The following is an 18650-nucleotide window of genomic DNA, read 5'->3' on the forward strand; positions in this document are numbered from 1 at the left end:
GACAGGAAGAGGGAAAAAAAAAAAGAAATCGATGGAGAAAAAATAGTAGAGGCAGAAGCATTGAAATCTTGAAAATTCAGTAAAGAGTATGTCTGCAGTTTGATTTTTTCTTTTTCTTTTTTTGAAATGGGATGTCACCATTTTAGCGTAGATCAAAGAGCGAAAGCCAGGAAGAAATAAAAAAAAGAAACCGATGGAGCAGGGACAGAAGCTTTGAAATTTTAAAAAGTTTTGGTGTAGATCCGAGAGTAAAAGCCAGGAAGAGGGAAAGAAAAAAAAAGAAAAAGGGGAAACATAAAGAGGGAGCAAAAAAACTTAGACAGAGGTTGAGGAAGGGGAGTGACCTCTGATTTTTGTTGGGGGGAGCCAATCGTGTTTGGAAGAGGGAAACTGTGGATTTGGAGGAAAAAAATTGAGAGATCGAGGATGGAGAGGAAGTAGCCATGCCTAGCTCAGGATGGTAGTTGCTAATCGGCACCAAGGACGGTCCGATGGTGGCTTTGGCCCATAGTCAGTCCAGTAGAGGAGGGAGGGTGCGGTATTATTATTATTTTATTTTTATTTTTGCAACGGTGACTCACACACAGCGAATGTAGGAGCAACTCATAAAATTAAAAAAAAAAATAGTACAAATTGAAGGGATAGATACATGGTATTAGCAGAAGAAAGAAAAACAGGTTGAGTAGATGAGTCTTAAGAAAGAAAAAAAAAAAAATATTTCTGCCTATATATTATAATGTATTTGAGCAGCTTTTATATAGAACTAAGAGGTTGATGAAATTTGGTAAGGCATATTAAGTTTAGCATAATCAATCATAAATTAATCAAGATGAAGTTTGGTGAAACTAAGTTTGATATAATCAATCAATCAATGATCTCATAATAGTTATAACAGATAGGAAGAGTAGGTTGAGCGAAAGAAAAATAGGGTGGGCTAAGCAGATGAGCACAGTAGAGGAGGAGTGTATTAAGCATGGGTTGAATGGAGGATCGAAGGACAGGAGGAGTGGGTTGAGTGTCAATTGATCGGGGGAGAGGGAGGGTGGGTTGAGCAGAGGGGTTAAACAAGTTGATCTGAGACTCGCTACCGTTTCACCTGTGAGTTGGACGCACAGCGAGCGGCAATGGTTCCTCTTTTTTTTTTTCAAAAAAAAATGAGGAGGCTCACTACTGTTCCGTCCGTGACTGGATACATGGTGGCCAGCCACAATCACTCTTTCATTTTCTTTTAATTAAAAAATGCTTGTTTGTTGGATAAAGATCGAGTATTGTTCCGCCCACGAGTTGACGTGCGGCCGCCAGCAGCAGTTTCTTTTTTTCCTCAAAAAAAAAAAAAGCCAGCATATGAAACATTTTTTTATATTATTCTTATAAGCTAGCTAAAAAAATTATAGCCTTTGATTTAAAAAAATTCTTTTTCTTTTTGAAGGATGATCTTACAGTCCTCAAAGACTTTGCTTTCCTTTCTTTGATTGTGCAAGGTCAAAAAAAATAAAGACATATAATTTTTGCTCTATGCATTTATGCTTTTAGGATGAAAAAAAACAAACCATGTAGTTAATTTTTTTCATTGCTATGTGCTTGTAAATTTTTTTTGTCATTTTTGCTTCTTTTTTTTCCCCATGTGAACATCTCTATGCATATGCATGTTACATGAATTGGCGACTAAAAAAGAAAAAGCATAAATTTGTTTTGTATCTTTTCATATAAAATTGGACTAAAAAGATGGCTAGCCAGATTTGTCTGGATGGATATCTTTATTACTTTTTTAGAATATTTTTTTTATATGCATTATTTTTTAGCTTTTATGATGTAGAATTATTATATTAATATTCCTAAATTTGTGAATCAGATATGGTTCAATTTTTAATGAAATCACATCTCCATAGTTTTTTTAATCAAATTTTCTTATTCGATATTTGATTCCTTTTTTGCCGTAATTGCTATTGATCCTAAAGGATTGATTATGATGATACAAAATAATTATGGAAAAAGATAACTAATTTATTGCCTTCAGTTTAATTGATTGATTTTAAAAAGTAAAGAAAAAAGCCTTTAGTTACTCTTAATTAAAGATCACCTATCTGAAGTTCAATATTAAGAAGTATAACTAGAAAAAGGTCATGAAAATAATCATTGGAAGCTCACAAGCATATATAGAAAATTTAGTTCTAAGCCATCTCAAGAGTCGACCCTAAAATGCATAAGTCGACCCTAGCACACCGTGACTGTCTGATACATCTTCAAGAGCCAACTCCAGCAGATCACGAGTCGACCCTAGATCAATCTTAGAAGATAGACAAAAAGCCACGGAATTCATCACTTTGACGAGTCGACTCTAGAGACAAGTGAGTCGAATCTTGATGGCTATAGACAAAAGATAGAGAGCCGAAAAATTTATCGTATTAGTGAGTCGATCCATGAAAATCATGATCCGACTCTAATCAAACAAGAATTGACCCTAGAAAATAATGAGTTGACCTCTGAATGGCCACAGTGAAAAGACAGAGAGCAGTAAAACTTAGGTCGTTGAAGAATTGATCCTTAAAAATAATGAGTCAACTTCTATCAACAGACGAGTCGACCCCTAAACTGAAAGAGCCGACTCCTCAATGTACACAGAAGAAAGACAAAGCGCAGCAGAAACAGAAGTGAGATCGAGTCAACCCCTGAAGATCATGAGTCGACTCCTAAAGATCACGAATCAACCCCTAAAGATATCGAGTTGACTCTTTTATGCCTGACAAGAGTAACGACTATTTTTTTAAGAGTTACATTAATTGTTTTTTATCTCACAATAGCTCTTTTATCTGTCTAACGGCTAGGAGTGTGTTCCGACCTCCTCCAAAGAATATAAATATATGGAAACTTCAAAGAAAAAAGAAAGCTTAAGCAATACAAAGAAAAATTCATCAGAGTAAAGAAAAAAAAGAGAGCTTCAAAGAGAAAATCATTCAAGAGCATTCATAATGAGCTAAACGATCCTATCTTCTACAGTTGAGAGTTGGTGAAGGATATTCAAGATCAATCAAAGCCAACCAATAGAGTCAAGCTCCACTTATTTCTCTATATTTTTTGTTTAGAAGTTGTGCTTTATTATGCTTGCACTTAATTTTTTCAATACTTTATTGTAACAAGTTTCAGAGACTGAAACTTAGGGTAACATCCATCCAGATCATGAATTGAATTATATTGAGCCTGGAATAGGCTCAGTGAAAATTTTGGTTGATTGTCTGAAAAAATCAAATGGGTTGATTGTGAGCCTGAGTAAAATAATTGGTATAGATTTTTGTTGATTGCCTGAGAAAATCAACTAGGTTGATTGTGAGCCCGTGTAAAACTATCAAACTATAATTTCAAAAAGATTATAGTAAAATTTCTAAGAGGAAAGTCTTGAAGAGTAGACATAGGTGCAGAGTTGCACCGAAGCACTATAAATCTTGTGTCTTTGCATTACTTGTATTGCCTGCATTTATTTATAGCATATCTCCTTATTGCTTTTTTGATAAAGGTAATATTCATTTATCAAGCTTTTAATTCTGCTGCATTGCACTTAAGTTTTTGAAAAGCCCAATTCACCCTCCTTTTGGGCTGTATAGCTGGACAACATATGGTATTAGAGCCTAGTTCTCAAGCCTCTCGTTGACCTAACCATCAACGAGTTAAAGATCTATGGCAGCCTCTATTGGAACCTCTCTTGGTGAGAGACAATCTACAAACAGTCCTCCATTGTTTAATGGCACCAACTATACCTACTAGACAATACGCATACGCATTTTTATTCAGGCACTCAACTATGACATATGGAGTGTTATAGTTAATGGACCTCATACACCCACAAAAATTATTGATGGTATGGTATGTATCTTCCTAAACCCAAAGGAAAATTGGATGATTTTGATAAAAAGATGGCGCAGCTATATGTTAAGGCCATGAATGTTCTTTATTGCTCATTAGATACCGATAAATTTAATCACATTTCAACTTGTTTTTTGGCTAAAGAGATTTGGGATAGGCTAGAAATAACTTATGAAGGTCAATTTAAAATGGAGTCTAGTGAGTCAATTTTTGATATATTTACTCAACTGATAAATATTATTAATGATATTAAAAGTCTTGGTAAATTTTATACTAACAGTAATTTGGTGAGAAAGATTCTTAGGTTACTACCAAGAGCTTGGAAGGCCAAAATCACAGTCATTTAAGAAGCTAAAGATCTTAACACCCTTTCTTTAGAAGAACTTCTAGGTTCTCTAATAACTCATGAGCTATAAATGAGACAGAACCTTGAAGAAGATGAGTCGAAAAGGAGTACCATCACTCTCAAGTCAATATCTCAACAAGAAGAAGAGAGCGAAGAATCTGACAGTACAGAAAGGGATGAAGAAATAGCTCTGATAACGAGAAAATTTAGAAAGTTCATGAGAAGTAAAAGACAAGGAACAAGAAGATGGCCTTTGGCTAAGGGGGAGCAAAGTACAAAAAAGAAAAAAAAAAGCAGCTGTTAGTATGCTATGAATGCAAAAAGCTGGGACACTTTAGAGCGGATTGCCCACTACTTAAGAAAGCTTCAAAAAAGCCATGGAAGAAAACAATGGTCGCTACATGGAGTGATAGCAATGAATCCAGTTTAGAAGATAAGACCTAAGAAACAGCAAACCTGTGCCTCATGGTTCATGAGGATGAGGTAAGTTCCAAACCCTTAAATGATTCACCTTTGATGAACTTCAGGAAGCTTTCTATGATCTAATAGATGAATTTAGAAAGCTTAGTCAAAAGAACAAAGAACTAAGACTGAAAAATCAAATTCTCATAAATAGAAATAAAAATATCTTAAAAGTTAAACAAACATTATTGGAAAAAAAAATCAAAACCTAAGTAAAGAAGTAAATAAACTGAAACCAATTGTTAAAAGTTTACTTTAAGTTCTGAAAAATTGAATATGATTTTAGATAGCCAATAAGTTATTTTTGATAAAACAGGACTTGGCTATAATCCTCTATTAAAACAAAAATCATTAAAAAAATATTTGTCAAATCATCAAGCAATCAATCAAGAAAGATAATAGTTTATAATTGTAGTAGAATTGGGCACAAATTCTTTACCTGCAATCATAAAGAAAATAACTTAAATGGTAAAGTAGCTATTAAGAAAATTTGAGTTCCAAAAGGAACCATAATAGCTTACCTGCAAGGATCTAAGAGAGCTTGGGTACCTAAAATAAAAATTTAAATTTTGTGATACAGATGTGTCTATCAGGCCATGATATAGACTGGACAGTGGGTGCTCTAGACACATGATGGTGGATGAATTACAATTCAATTTTCTTGAAAGAAAAGGAGGAGGGGTGGTCACCTTTGGCGACAACGACAAAGAAAAGATCATTGAAATTGGTAATATTAGTATCACTCCCTCTACTTTATTGAAAATGTATTACTAGTAGATGGTCTTAAACATAACCTCCTCAACATTAGCCAATTATGTAATAAAGGTTTTAAAGTAAATTTTGAATCCCCTATATATATTATTTTTGGTCCCAATGATGATAACATAAGGTTTATAGGGCATAGACATGGGAATATATATTTGGTCAATCTTGACCACTTATCTATAGAAAACATGCAATGCTTGGTTGCTATGAATACCAAAATCAGTGAGATTGTAGATTAGCCCATTCAAGTATGGACCTTATTTCAAAATTAGCTAAAAAAGATCTAGTTTTAGGTCTGCCAAAGTTAAATTTTGAAAGGATAAAATCTATCATGCATGCCAACTAAAAAAATAATTTAGAGTTTTCTTCAAATCTAGAAATATATATAGTTTCAACTTTTAGGCCATTAGAACTACTGCATATGGATTTATTTGGGCCAACAAGAATTTCAAATCTTGGTGGCAAATATTTTGGTTTTATCATCATTGATGATTTTTCAAGATTCACATAGGTGTTATTTCTTGCATATAAAAATGAAGCTTTTTCTGTTTTTTCAAAACATCTTAAAAGGATTTTAAATAAAAAGGGTTTACAAGTTCTTCAAATAAGAAGTGATCATGAAATTAAATTTAAAAATCATAAATTTAAAAATTTTGTAACAAAAATAGAATAGAATATATTTTTTCTACACCTAGGATACCTCAACAGAATGAGATAGTAGAAAGAAAAAATAAAATCTTTGGAATAGAATAGAATATATTTTTTCTACACCTAGGATACCTCAACAGAATGAGATAGTAGAAAGAAAAAATAAAATCTTTGGAAAAATGGCTAAAACTATATTGTGTGAGAGCCATCTTTCAAAATACTTTTGGGCTGAGGTACACTACAATTTGTCACATTCTAAAAAGGGTTTCTATTAGACCTTTGTTTAAGAAAACACCCTATGAGCTTTGAAAAAATAGAAAACCTAAAATTAGGTATTTTCACATTTTCGGATGCAAATATTTTGTACTTAATAATGAAAAAGATAAGCTAGAAAAATTTGATGCCAAATCTGATAAATCTGTCTTTCTTGGATACATTTCATCTAGCAAAGCATATAGAGTATTCAATAAAAGAACTTTAGTTGTAGGAGAGTCCATTCATATTATATTTGATGAAACTAGTGACCATTCTTCAAGAAAGAATTTTTTTTTGATAATGACGCAAATTTATTAGGCAAGAAAATAAAGGACCTTACCTTGAAGGACATATCTACACAAGATGTAATGGACCATAAAGAAAAAGATAATGATAATCAAGAAGAAGAGGATCACTCACAATAGCAATCTCAAGGTAGAAAAAACTTACCTAGAGAATGGAGGTATGTTTACAATCATCCTAAAGAACTTATAATTAGTGATCCTTCACATGGGATAAGAACTAAATCATCTATTAGAGATACATGTAATCATTTTGATCTAATTTCCTAAATTAAACCTAAATCTATAGAAGAAGCTGAACAAGATCATAATTGGTTAATTGCTATGCAAGAAGAATTAAACTAATTTAAAAAAATAATGTTTGGAAACTTGTAAGCAGATCCAAGAATTATCCAGTAATAGGAACGAAATGGGTATACATAATAAATTAAATGAAGATGGAACTGTAATAAGAAAAAAAGCTAGACTTGTTGCTAATAGATATAAGAAAGAAGAAGACATGATGAGTATATTTGATTATTTCTAGGGTATTGTTTCAGAAGATAGCAGTTCAGGAGTGCATATGAATTCTTTTTGCCCTGGAGAATCTAACTTATCCATGATCGATGAAGGTAGAACATTCATTATTAAAAAAGAATGTCAATCTAGCTTATGCTTTGCATGTATTGATATTTAGTTGTATTTTCCATAAACATACAATTCAGCAAGATTCGAATTTTTTTTCAAGTTGTGCTGGTCATCATTATTTTCCTCGGCAAATATCGACCAAAACCAATCATAATACAAGTAAGCTATTTTCCTAAATTGAGCTTCGTTTGTATAATATTATTGAAATATCATCGCATCAAGGGGAATATGGTATCTTTTTTTTGTGTGTGTAGGAAGATCTAGAGAGCCCTTGAATTTTGGATTACCTGAATATTGATGCCACTATTATGGAGCTATGTTTTGGTATCAAGAACATATATGTAAATCTTGCAATACATGCAAACCTACATTTACTTTGTGTTGTCAAGAAGGAAGGGTATTCTTCCATTGCTTCAACAAACTCTAGAGTTCCTGGATGTTTTAATTTGTTGAATTGTAATGGAGGAAGAAGTGTTTCAAGATTTCGAGAAAATATTAGGATATACAATTCGATGTTCGCATTTACATTATTAAGTGCAAAAATTGATAATAAGGTTAATACTAAGGTGGGCCCATATGTTTTTTTGGATCAATAGCCAAAATCATTATAGAATAGGTTCACTTTTACCTATTGGTGGAGAAAAGCCTAAATTTGCCTAGTTGTATATATATGATACTGAAAATGAGGTTAACAACATAATTAAATCATTGAATTCGGATAATAACTCATCAACTATTGATTCAGAGATTGTAGAAGGTTTAAGAAAATGTTTGATTGCGAAAATAAAATCATCAAAGCTTTTAGAATGGCCAGAGATCGATTTAAGCAACCTAAGTTTTTACTAATATGATTAAATTGGTGGGAAGACATTGGGGAGATAGTTTGTAGGATAATACTCCTTCATATTTCGAAATAGATGGATTAATTGTTGGTGATTTGGATCAAGTTTTGATTGACACTATGACATTATTGTTGAGCATAAACCAAAGTATTAAAATGTAGCAGTGACTTGCACCCTAGCTTTATGGCTTTGTCCAAATTTATTTCCATATGGTGAATATGGTTCTAGAATTGATATTAAATATAGAGATATCTTTCAAAAGCATTCACTGGTTAGATAATATGTTACAATAACAGAATTTTATGCTTACATACTGCAACAGAGAATAGAAGACAAAATATTATTAAGAGGAGGGCATTTATTTGAGCAATATATAGTAGATGTTTTCTCATATATTAAAGAAAAATACTTGATTTTATCATAAGAAATAAAAAAGACCTTAGATCTAAAATTTATAAAGGTATCAATGATGTTATTGTTAGAGAGATGTTGACGGTAATGCAATTGGTAAAAAAATTATATTACCTTCAAGTTTTACTGGAAGTCCATGGTGTATGACCCATAATTATTAGGATGCAATGGCTATTTATGAAGAATATGGTCATCCAGATTTATTCAAAACATTTACCTATCATACCCAATAGCCTAAAATATAATTTGCCCTAAATTTTATAGTTGGTCAGAGATCTGAAGATAGACTTCATATTGTTAGCAGAGTTTTTAAAATGAAGGTTGAAGAATTGATGCTTGATCTTACAAAAAGAGAACATTTTGGAAAAACCATCACTAGTATAATTTCATTTTCTTTGACAATATAGTTATTACTATAGTCAGCGAGCTCAATATGAATATTAGCTAATATAATTAACATTTTACCTATTTATAGCTTTGTATACAGTAGAGTTTCAGAAACATAGTTTGCCGCCTATTCATATTTTGCTGTGGCTGCAATAGGATTATAAGTATCCAACATGAACATAGACTCTATAATTTATGTGAAATTACCATATGAAAATAACGATCAAATTGGATATGAAAGTCTTGCAAAATTTATTATACATGGACCGTGCGATTTGGTGAGCTAAAAGTCTCCATGTATGGTGTTAGAGGGCAGCGTTCAAAAAAAATTCTGAAAAATTTTAAGCTGAAGCAATAGTCAATGAGAATGGACTTGCTATTTACAGAAGACAAAATGATGGATGTCGTATTATCAAGAATGGTGTTGAGCTCCATAGCAGATTTGTTGCTCCATATAATCAAGATTTAGTTATACGGTATTAGGCGCATATTAATTTTGAGTGGTGTAACAAATCTAGGATGACTAAATATCTATTTAAATGTATAAATAAAGGTTTCAACAGAACAAGATCTGTCATTATAGAAACTGTCATAATTAACAATGATACTAGAGAACAATGATATGAAGAGTTTGATGAAATAAAAACTTATCTAGACTGTAGATATTTGTCAACATATGAATTAGTATGGAGATTATTTCATTTTGATATAAATTTTAGAGAGCCAACAGTTAAGCGATTGTTGTTCATTACCCTATATGTTCATTTATATGAATGCTCTATATGCGCAATTAAAAAAGGGATGCAGCTTACAAAACTAATTGAATCTATGAGTTTGATAGTTTGGTTGAAGTTCCAATGAATCGCAAAAACTATTTTGAAGCTCTTGATAAATCTTTAAAAGTTATTTTCAAAACTAAGGATTCCGACACTGAAGGCAAGCTGTTTGGCAACAAAACTATACGTCTCGAGGAGATTTTAGATAGATTCTTCCTATTGTTGTTGGAGAAAATTGAGAAGAAACAATTAATGCATCAATTAGCTGATCATATTTATGGAAATATTGTAAAATTTTGATTATGAAAAAATATGCAATTGCTAAACATTGAAAACGAATCGAGAAAAAATGTGTAGAGTTTTGTTAAATGGATTTTGGACATTGGTAATGAAAAAATGCCGGCCGATGCATTGGAGGAGGGGAAAGAAGCAAATTGGATAAAAATACCAATCGACTTGCTGATGACAACTTGAGAAAAAAATATCTAGAGTATTTCTTTGGCAATTTACTAAAATTTTGAAGAAAGTTACAACAATCCTACACATTTAAAAGAATGAGCTATCATCGCACCTACAAATGAAATAGTGGATGAATTAAATTTGTATTTACTTTCTTTGGTTCCAGTAGAGGAAAAAATATACCTAAGTTTCGATGTTGGTTGCAAATCATCAGCGAATTTGACTTTGAAGATGTTCTGTATCCTATTAAATTTTTGAATTCTTTAAAATTTTATGGCATTCCTCATCACAATTTGCAATTGAAAATAGGTGCTCCTATAATGTTATTACGAAACATTAATCAAAGTGCAAGACTTTGCAATGGTACTAGACTGATAATTATGCAGTTGACTGCAAGAGTGATTGAAGCAATGATCATCACCAGTAATCATTTTGGCATTAAAGTCTATATTCTATGCATTGTTATATAGGTTTCTTGACACGAAAATGGCCATTTATTTTTAAGGAGGATAATTTTTGATAAGACTTTATTATGCAATGACAATTAACAAAAGTCAAGGACAAACTTTGAAGCATGTAGGGATTTACTTGCCTAGACCTGTATTCTCACATGGACAACTGTATGTTTCCATTTCAAGAGTAACTTCATCCAATGGTCTCAAAATTTTGATCAACAATGAATCTACTATGTTATAAGAGTATATAAAGAATATTGTTTATAAAGAATTTTTTTCGGATTTACCTTCAGGAATTCCTTTGTGCTAAACAAGTACTCATTCCTTATTATTAATTATTATTGTTAAATTGAGAAATTGAAATATATGTACACATTGAATGCTCATATATTTTCTCAATAGATTAGCAAACCAAATGGGGTATAATTTGCTCTGAGCTCTATCATTAGAAAAACATAGTTGAAGAATTAAAGTAAGGGTATCCAGAATGTGGGATTCAACAAATCCAAATATGGATAATAGGCTGGTTGTATGCTACTTGATGAAGAGGTTATTACAATTTTTTTATTTCTTTACCAATATTCCATCTATAGTAATGATATACTTATATCAGCAACATTTTCTCTTTCATATAGGGAACGTCTATTCAAGCATCGATATGAAAGATGTTGTTTGATATAGAAGCCTTTCTCATTGAAGGAAATGTAAATATTATTCAGAAATTTTTAACATTTCTTGAAAAAAAAAATTTAGAGCTACCACCCATCAATATATGATCTACATCAACTGGTGGACAATTGTACAACAAGTAGATGTTGATATTGACTCTATACCTCTCCAAAAATTCAAATTTACTGATTTTAACAAAATTCCATCAAGAAATTATAATGAACTTTATCTACAGGTACTAAAAAATATTGCATGTAATTTCTTTCTATGAAAATAAATTGTCGTGTAAAAATGTAATATTTACTTATTTTTAAGCAAATGTAATGGGGCACTTTATAAGCCTAGCTCCATTGAGCATATATATGTGAGGCAAAAATTGGTTTGCAAAAGAAATTTTGAAATCGAGAATCTAAAGTAATGTACATTAACTTATTTTCTTATTTTTAGCATGTAGATTAACCTTTATTTGCTTGCCTGTTCTCTACTTTATAATATTAGAATATTACAAAGCCAATAGAGTCATTTTCATTAACCTGCAGGATGCAAAAATTATTTGTTAACTTCTGGGGTAAATTTGCTGAAGAATTTGATGAGACGATCATCCATGAAAAACAAAAAGAAGGTCTGGTCGTAATCATTTTGGTTGGTATGATTGTAAGACATATAGAGATAATTTTTATTTAACTTTGTTGAAAAAGAATATAGAGCATATTACCATTATGGCGATAAAATTTTTCTCTGGATTTAGAAAAAATGTGCCTATCAACCTCTTCTGCATCAAGGTATTATATGAATTTGCAATTCCCAGAAATAGCGGGGAGTGCCGGAACAGGTTGCAAATGGAAACATTTTGATATGACATTCAACAAATATAAATTTCATGAGCATGCTAATAATTTGATATACAGATTAATTGCGCCAGCTGCTCCAATTATATTCATAACACGGGATAAACAAATCACTGTTAATCCTCTGCAAGAAGTAGCAGCCAATAGAAAGACAATCGAAAACCTATTGAATCTAGATCCTAACAATTTTTAGGTATGATATATTGATTCAATATTTTTTTTGTTGCTATTTTATTCAGAAGATAAAATTTGGTATTCACTATGGCATGGAGCTATATTCTTTTAGCAAAAGGAGAAGTTATGTACAAAGTTTTTTTTACATTCTAGTTTCAATATTCTTTATTCCAATACACAAATACAAAAATTATAGGGTTTCTATCATTCTTTTTTTAGCGTGCAAAATTTATATGTAGAGTAATTTTGAAAACAATCGACATCTCATTCTGTTGGTGGCACCAAGCATGCTATAATTGCAGAGCTTCAGTAAAAATATATAGGGATAATTTTTGGTGCAGTCAGTGTGGAAAAAAACGATCAACCTCGGTGCCTCCGTGAATTTACATGTCTTTTCTTTCTCTTTACTTCTTTTAAAAAAATATATTTATTTTGTTAAATTAAGCTGGCTATTGTTTATTTATTTTCAACATACAAATTAAATATAAATGTTGAGAATGAAATCGGTGTTCAGAACATTCAGCAAATTAGCTCAATAATTTATTGGTATTCCGACAATTAATCTTGCAACGGATGCAAGATCGGATGATTCACTTTACCTTCAGTTATCGAAAAGATTCTCAACGTCACCTATATCTTCTAAGTTGCATTTGGTTCACAAAATATTAAAAGTACCAGTGCTGCTGGACCTTCTTCATCTTATGTTTCAGAAGAAGTTATTGCTGCAATCCACGAAAAGTGTCCGTGCCGAATTTTTCCTAGAAGACGGTCCTTTAAAATCATCTTTCCCAACAGCCATGTAATATGTTTTGCTGTTTACCCTTCTGGAGCAAACCGTAAACATTTCGGCTGTAATTTTTATAATAATAGCAGGCACAACTTTATTCACGTGTGCAGACGCTAGGATACACCGCCTGATGCAAAAAAAAAAAAGCCAAGTAAAAGGTAAAGCAGCTTTTCCAAACCTTCTATCATCATAATTTTTCATGCAAATCCCAATGTTATTTGTTTTTCCTGTTCAGTTCAACCAGCGAGCCTACAGAACCCAATGCATAGTTTGATGGCAAGCTCTGACAAATAAGAAGATCAAATACCAATGAACAATGTATCCACTCCACCAGTATTTTTTTTATTCTATGCAATATCTATCAAAGAACGGCTATACAGCGCGGGTTGATTGCTAGTAAACATAGTTTATCATTAGAATTATATTATCATATTCTCCTTATACTTGTTCTTACAAGAGAAAATAATAATTAATATCATAATATTATATGATGATATATATTATACATAGTTATAATATAACAATATAATACAATTTTAAAATAAAAATATATTATTACCATAATATGATAATAATTATTATAATATCTTTTACTATAAGGTAATATCTAATATGATATTATAATATATATTATTATATATTATAATATACCATCTACATTCTATTATGATATAGTAATACACTAATATGAGTGGGGATAATTTGACCATGTAGACTGTCACACCCTCTCCATATTAAACAATCAAATAGAGGAATTATAGTTTCAATTTAACAAAACAGACATTTGCAAATACAAACACAGCAGATACTGGGAGAAATCTAGGCGAGCAAATAGCCCTAGTTTAGTTGTAAAGAAGAATCAGAAAAATCAGACTGGAACCGCTTTCTCGGGAAATCTGGTCGTTTTTCCCAAAAGCCCTCGAACCGGACGGTTCATTTCCGTGATTTGTAGTTATACGAACCCGCCGATTTTGAGTTACACGTAACCATACGGAGTTTTGAGGTATTTTTAAATTATTATTATTAGTATTGTTTATTTTTTTATTTTTAACATCAGTTTCTTTGGTTCTCTCCACGCTCCGATCCTCCCAGTTCCTCTTGGTTCCCCAGGAGCACGACTTCGACCTCGACCTGGACGGCCGGAGTACCTGGAGTTCAGCCGGCGACGGCGGCCTTCAGGTGCCTCTCTCCCCACCACCACGATTTGTTTTTATTTTTCTGATGAGGTCTCTTTTCTCGACACCAATCCTTGAGTCTATCCACACTGATGGCTATTTTCTTGGTCTCTTTCAGTGCGTTTGCTTCTTCTTAGATTGCACTGGCGGTGATCAAGATTTGAGGGGCGGCAAGGGACCAAAACAAGTTCGATTTTTGTTCCATTTGATTTTTCTAAGCTTAGATCTATCTATTATTTGGGTGGGGATTTTGATGTGTATCTGGTGCTTGCTCATTCTAATGGTGGTTTTTTTCTTTTCTTCTTTTTTATGGTCACGGAGGCCTTGGCTGGGAAGGATCAAGTGAGAGTTGATCAATTTTTGTACTTTTGTTTTTTTTAAAAATCTCGTCTGTTTATTTGTTCAATGTTTGGTCTTCTAAGTTTGGGACTTTGGGTTTCACTGAAGGAACTTACACCCTGTGTTTCTGGTTTGCCAATAGGGCCATTATGTGCCGTGAATTTTACTTATATTTGCCTTTTTCGATAACTCCTTGTTTGTGATGGTTAAATATTCTAATTTCGACCTGGAGGTTCCACTCAAAAATCTCTTGCCAGTTCTATAGTATATAATCTCTGCTTTGTGTCTGATATAACGTGATTGTGTGAATAAAATATGTAGCCACAATAACTTTCACTTTGTGACCTAAATAGGTGTATGAGACTCATGAAGCTGATTACAGAAATTTATGAGTCTCTGTTATATGGTCAATTAGTTGATTAATGTTTTAGTGCTTTTATTCTCATCACCCTAAGTATGACTAGAATAGACTGAGCGATTGCAGATTCTAAAGCTAAAATGACAAAGCATGCATTTAAAGAATGGTTTAAAACAGATCAGTTTTTTTTTTTTTTTAATTCATTAACTTCCTCAGAATCTTTTTAACTCTCAAGCGGAAATACAACATCCTCTGGCACGATCTTAGTCGTGATTTATGCCTTCGAGGATTGTGTGGGCTAATTAGGTTGAGAAAAATAGAGTAATTAAGGACCATGTGGGTGATCTATATGAAAGAAAGGTGTTTATATTTATTAACATTAGCTGGGAACCATACATTTAAGAACAGACAAGCTGAAGCATATATATGGGATGATTTTAAGAGGAAGATTGTATTTATGTTTCTGAATTTGAGTAATTTATGAATTTTAAGACACCTAAATTGAATCACTTAAACATCGGGGTTATTATTGAACATAGTGTTTTTGTCTCTGTTTTTTCTCTCTTTCAGTTTTCCCCCTGCAAATGCTGGGAAACAATCTTTAAAGAGTGTTTACTTAATGATGCTGGTGGTTTCATGAAATAGGATTTGAATTTGGTGAAAAGAAATGGAAACAACAGTAGATGTTAGAAACTACTATTTGATTATTACAAGGGACAGCATGCTAGAAGATAAAATGGTTCGCATAGTGAAGGGACAAGTCGTAGGCTGGTGAATGCAAAAAACAACTAGTGACTAAGTTGTTGATAGATATATATAATTACATTTATATGCAATATGCCAACTTTGGCAATAGTAACAGAAAATTAACAGAAAAATATTCCATGTTGCAAAATATGAGATAATTTTATGCTAAAAATAGCCAAGCTTCTCGAGTTGTTCGGTATGCATGTTTCAAGTATCTGTTGGAGCTGCTATTGAATGCGCAATCACTTCAAAATTTTGAAAGCGATTGCCAATTAGTGTTAAAGTGGTTTTGTTAACATGGTTTTATGGCATGTTACGCACCATGCTGGTGCCTTCTTGCATGCAGCAGAACTCCATGGTGCTAGTGCATTCTAAGTGTAACCAGCACAGCTACGTGCTGGTTTTTGGTGCACTGCAATTCTAATGTGTGCCAAGCACATGCCAGTCATTGGCATGACATAGCATGTACCATGTTGGTGCAAGATTGGCACACAATACCAACAGAGGATATTATAGCCCTTGAAGAGCCTCCCTTGCGTGCACAAGCAGACAATGTTGTTCCAAACATTGGAATTAGCTTTGTATTCCACCTACTGTTAATTAATAAATTCATTTTCCTGTTTTATGGTGATTAAAGAAGAGATGAAGAGGAACTATGAGTTAGAGAGAGTGCAGCTTTAAACATATTCTCTCTCTTTTCCTCTAGATCTTGGTCTAATGGTGTCAGTTGTTTTTTTGGGAGGGATGTAGACTTTTCGTGTCAACTATGATATCCAGTAGGTGCAGAGAACCTTCTTTTTCTTTTTATCTTTTGCTTGAATTATGAAGACTGTCTAATTTATATTACCTTCATAAAGAAAATTTATCTAAAATGTCCTTTTCTCGGCATCTGCGATCTGGTGAAACTTCATTGCATTTACACATTTTCTCATGTTTCTTCGTGTGCCTGCTTCTTTTCCTGACATGCTTTCTTATTTTGCAAAGGTTCTAATCTTATTTATCTATGTATATCTTTGACTTATCCATTTCACTGGGGCTGATCCATGCTTTACCTTAACTCTGAGATGTACACATCTTTGATACAATATATTATAACCAGGGTGTGAAGAAGCATATATTGGCTGAGGCCATGAAGGAAAATACTTCTGTCATCGATTCATCATTAACTGAAAGTAAACATGACTTAGAGAACTCTGATGATCAAGGTAACTTACTTCTTCTTCTATTCGTTCTATCATGATGAACTTTGTACTTTCTGTAGATCATGTTCCATTTTTTTTATATATATATATATATATATATATATATATATAATATGTGTATATATGTATGTTTGTATGTATGCATGCATGTATGTATTATATATGTAAGTTATTAATGTAAAGGATCTGATAGTAGTTGGATTGAGTCATATTGGAAATAAAATATTGCTTGTAAAGGATCTTCGCAAGGTTTGCCGTGCCGGTCGGTACCAATGCGTACTGACCGTACTGTATCGTACTAGTGCAGAACTGGTATGCGGTACAAAGAGCATACTGACACTTGGTACACCGAACATGTCTTCATATAGGGCGTATTGACACTGTAATAGAATAGTACCAGTAAGCATCCAGTACCAAGACGACAAACCTTGGATCTTAGGTATAAAAAATTTGCATACGATCCTAATAAGTATAGTTATGTTTGCTCTTTAGTATATCATAAAATTCACAACCATATGTATGTACTAGTTGGTTAACAGTTTGTTGACTACAAAGTATTTAAATTCATCAATAAATTACAAAAAGCTATTGTGTTTTTTTACATAAATATTGTTAGAGAATTCAAAATTGACTTATTTAGCAGTGCTTATTTATTTATTTATTTATTTTTTTGATATGAGAATGAGAAAGGTACTAAATAGGAATACAAATAGCTTTCTAATGTGTAATGTTGGCCGATTCTAAATCTTGTTCTGCAAGAGATAATGCTACAGGCTTCACATTGTTCTCTTCTGCCAATCTATTACTACTTTTATCCATCTTCTCTCCAAAATATTAACTGTCATGGTATAAGTGCACAAAATTCCATGACTTGGCATCCCTTGAATCATGTAGAAACTTGCTCCATGGTGGAAACTTTATTATATGACATAAAGATGTAAGTGTCTTCTTTTGATGATTAAACTACCCTTCCTAAATTCCAAGATGCATTTGATAGGATACCGATGAGACCCACTTTGCATCTAATTCTAGATAGCTTTTGAAAATAACATAATTTGTTTCAAGAATCTTTAGAAAATAATATCATGAAGGTAATAATGATTTCCTATGAAAGAGGGATTTTTGTTTGTCCCTATTTCTTTAGGTACAAGAATGCTTATCCTTTTTGTTTTTATGTGAAAATAAATTTTTGACAGTTGTTGATAAGTTATGTAGAAATAGTCATGTTTGTATATGCAATGTCCCATACCTTAGAAAAACCTAAACATGGAATGCACTACACTTTTTGCATTTCCATTTACATTTATATCCTTCAACGGTTATCAAGTTTGGCAATTATGTTTTCAAGGTTTCTCCTCATTGTATTTTCTTTTAATGAAGCTCTCCTTTCTTACTTTTATATATTGTTCTCTTCTGGCTCTTCTTTTACTTATTTATCTTCTTTTAGGACTTCTCTTTTATAAATAAGTCCATATGCCTTTACATTTCTCTACAATAGCAGTGCTTTTTGGTACATGACGACATAACTTCAAGTGGACAGGTGTAATTAGCAAATCCACCTACACAATATTCTTTTTATATACATGCAGTAATGAACAGAATTTGAAGTCCAGATGCCTAAGCCAGTCTAACAAGATAAAGATACTCTTTTCTTCCATCAGGCTATATGTAAAGTAAGGTCCACCGAACCGGTACTGGTCGGCGGCCGGTTCGGTACGGTACCAGTTTGGTACGAATACGATACTAAGACATAGTATA

At 32.4% G+C, this 18650-nt stretch overlaps 1 protein-coding gene and 1 pseudogene across 17 annotated transcripts in view; both read left to right on the forward strand.

Annotated features, from left to right (window-relative positions):
* The first annotated feature begins 1470 nt into the window (after positions 1–1470).
* Positions 1471–13585, forward strand: LOC148699705 (uncharacterized; annotated as a pseudogene). Its single transcript, XR_016398765.1, has 3 exons — positions 1471–8098; positions 8254–13229; positions 13307–13585. The product of XR_016398765.1 is annotated as an uncharacterized LOC148699705 (transcript).
* A 531-nt stretch (positions 13586–14116) lies between these two features.
* LOC103718243 (YTH family protein) overlaps positions 14117–18650 on the forward strand; it is a 33994-nt gene continuing 29460 nt past the window's right edge. For 6 of the 16 annotated variants that reach the window (XR_015974216.2, XR_015974218.2, XR_015974217.2 and 3 more), the window contains exons 1-3: positions 14123–14250; positions 14365–14433; positions 16790–16895. Coding sequence is in view for 9 of the 16 variants with exons in the window: in XM_026808909.4 (XP_026664710.3) it covers positions 16820–16895 (76 nt within the window). In the remaining 7 variants the exon portion in view is untranslated. The other 10 variants (XM_088713019.2, XM_088713018.2, XM_088713021.2 and 7 more) reach the window with 6 other exon arrangements.

This window comes from Phoenix dactylifera, chromosome 16 (genome assembly GCF_051530095.1).
Source record: "Phoenix dactylifera cultivar Ajwa chromosome 16, Ajwa_hap1_PhDact_Kaust_v1.1, whole genome shotgun sequence".
NCBI lineage: Eukaryota > Viridiplantae > Streptophyta > Magnoliopsida > Arecales > Arecaceae > Phoenix > Phoenix dactylifera.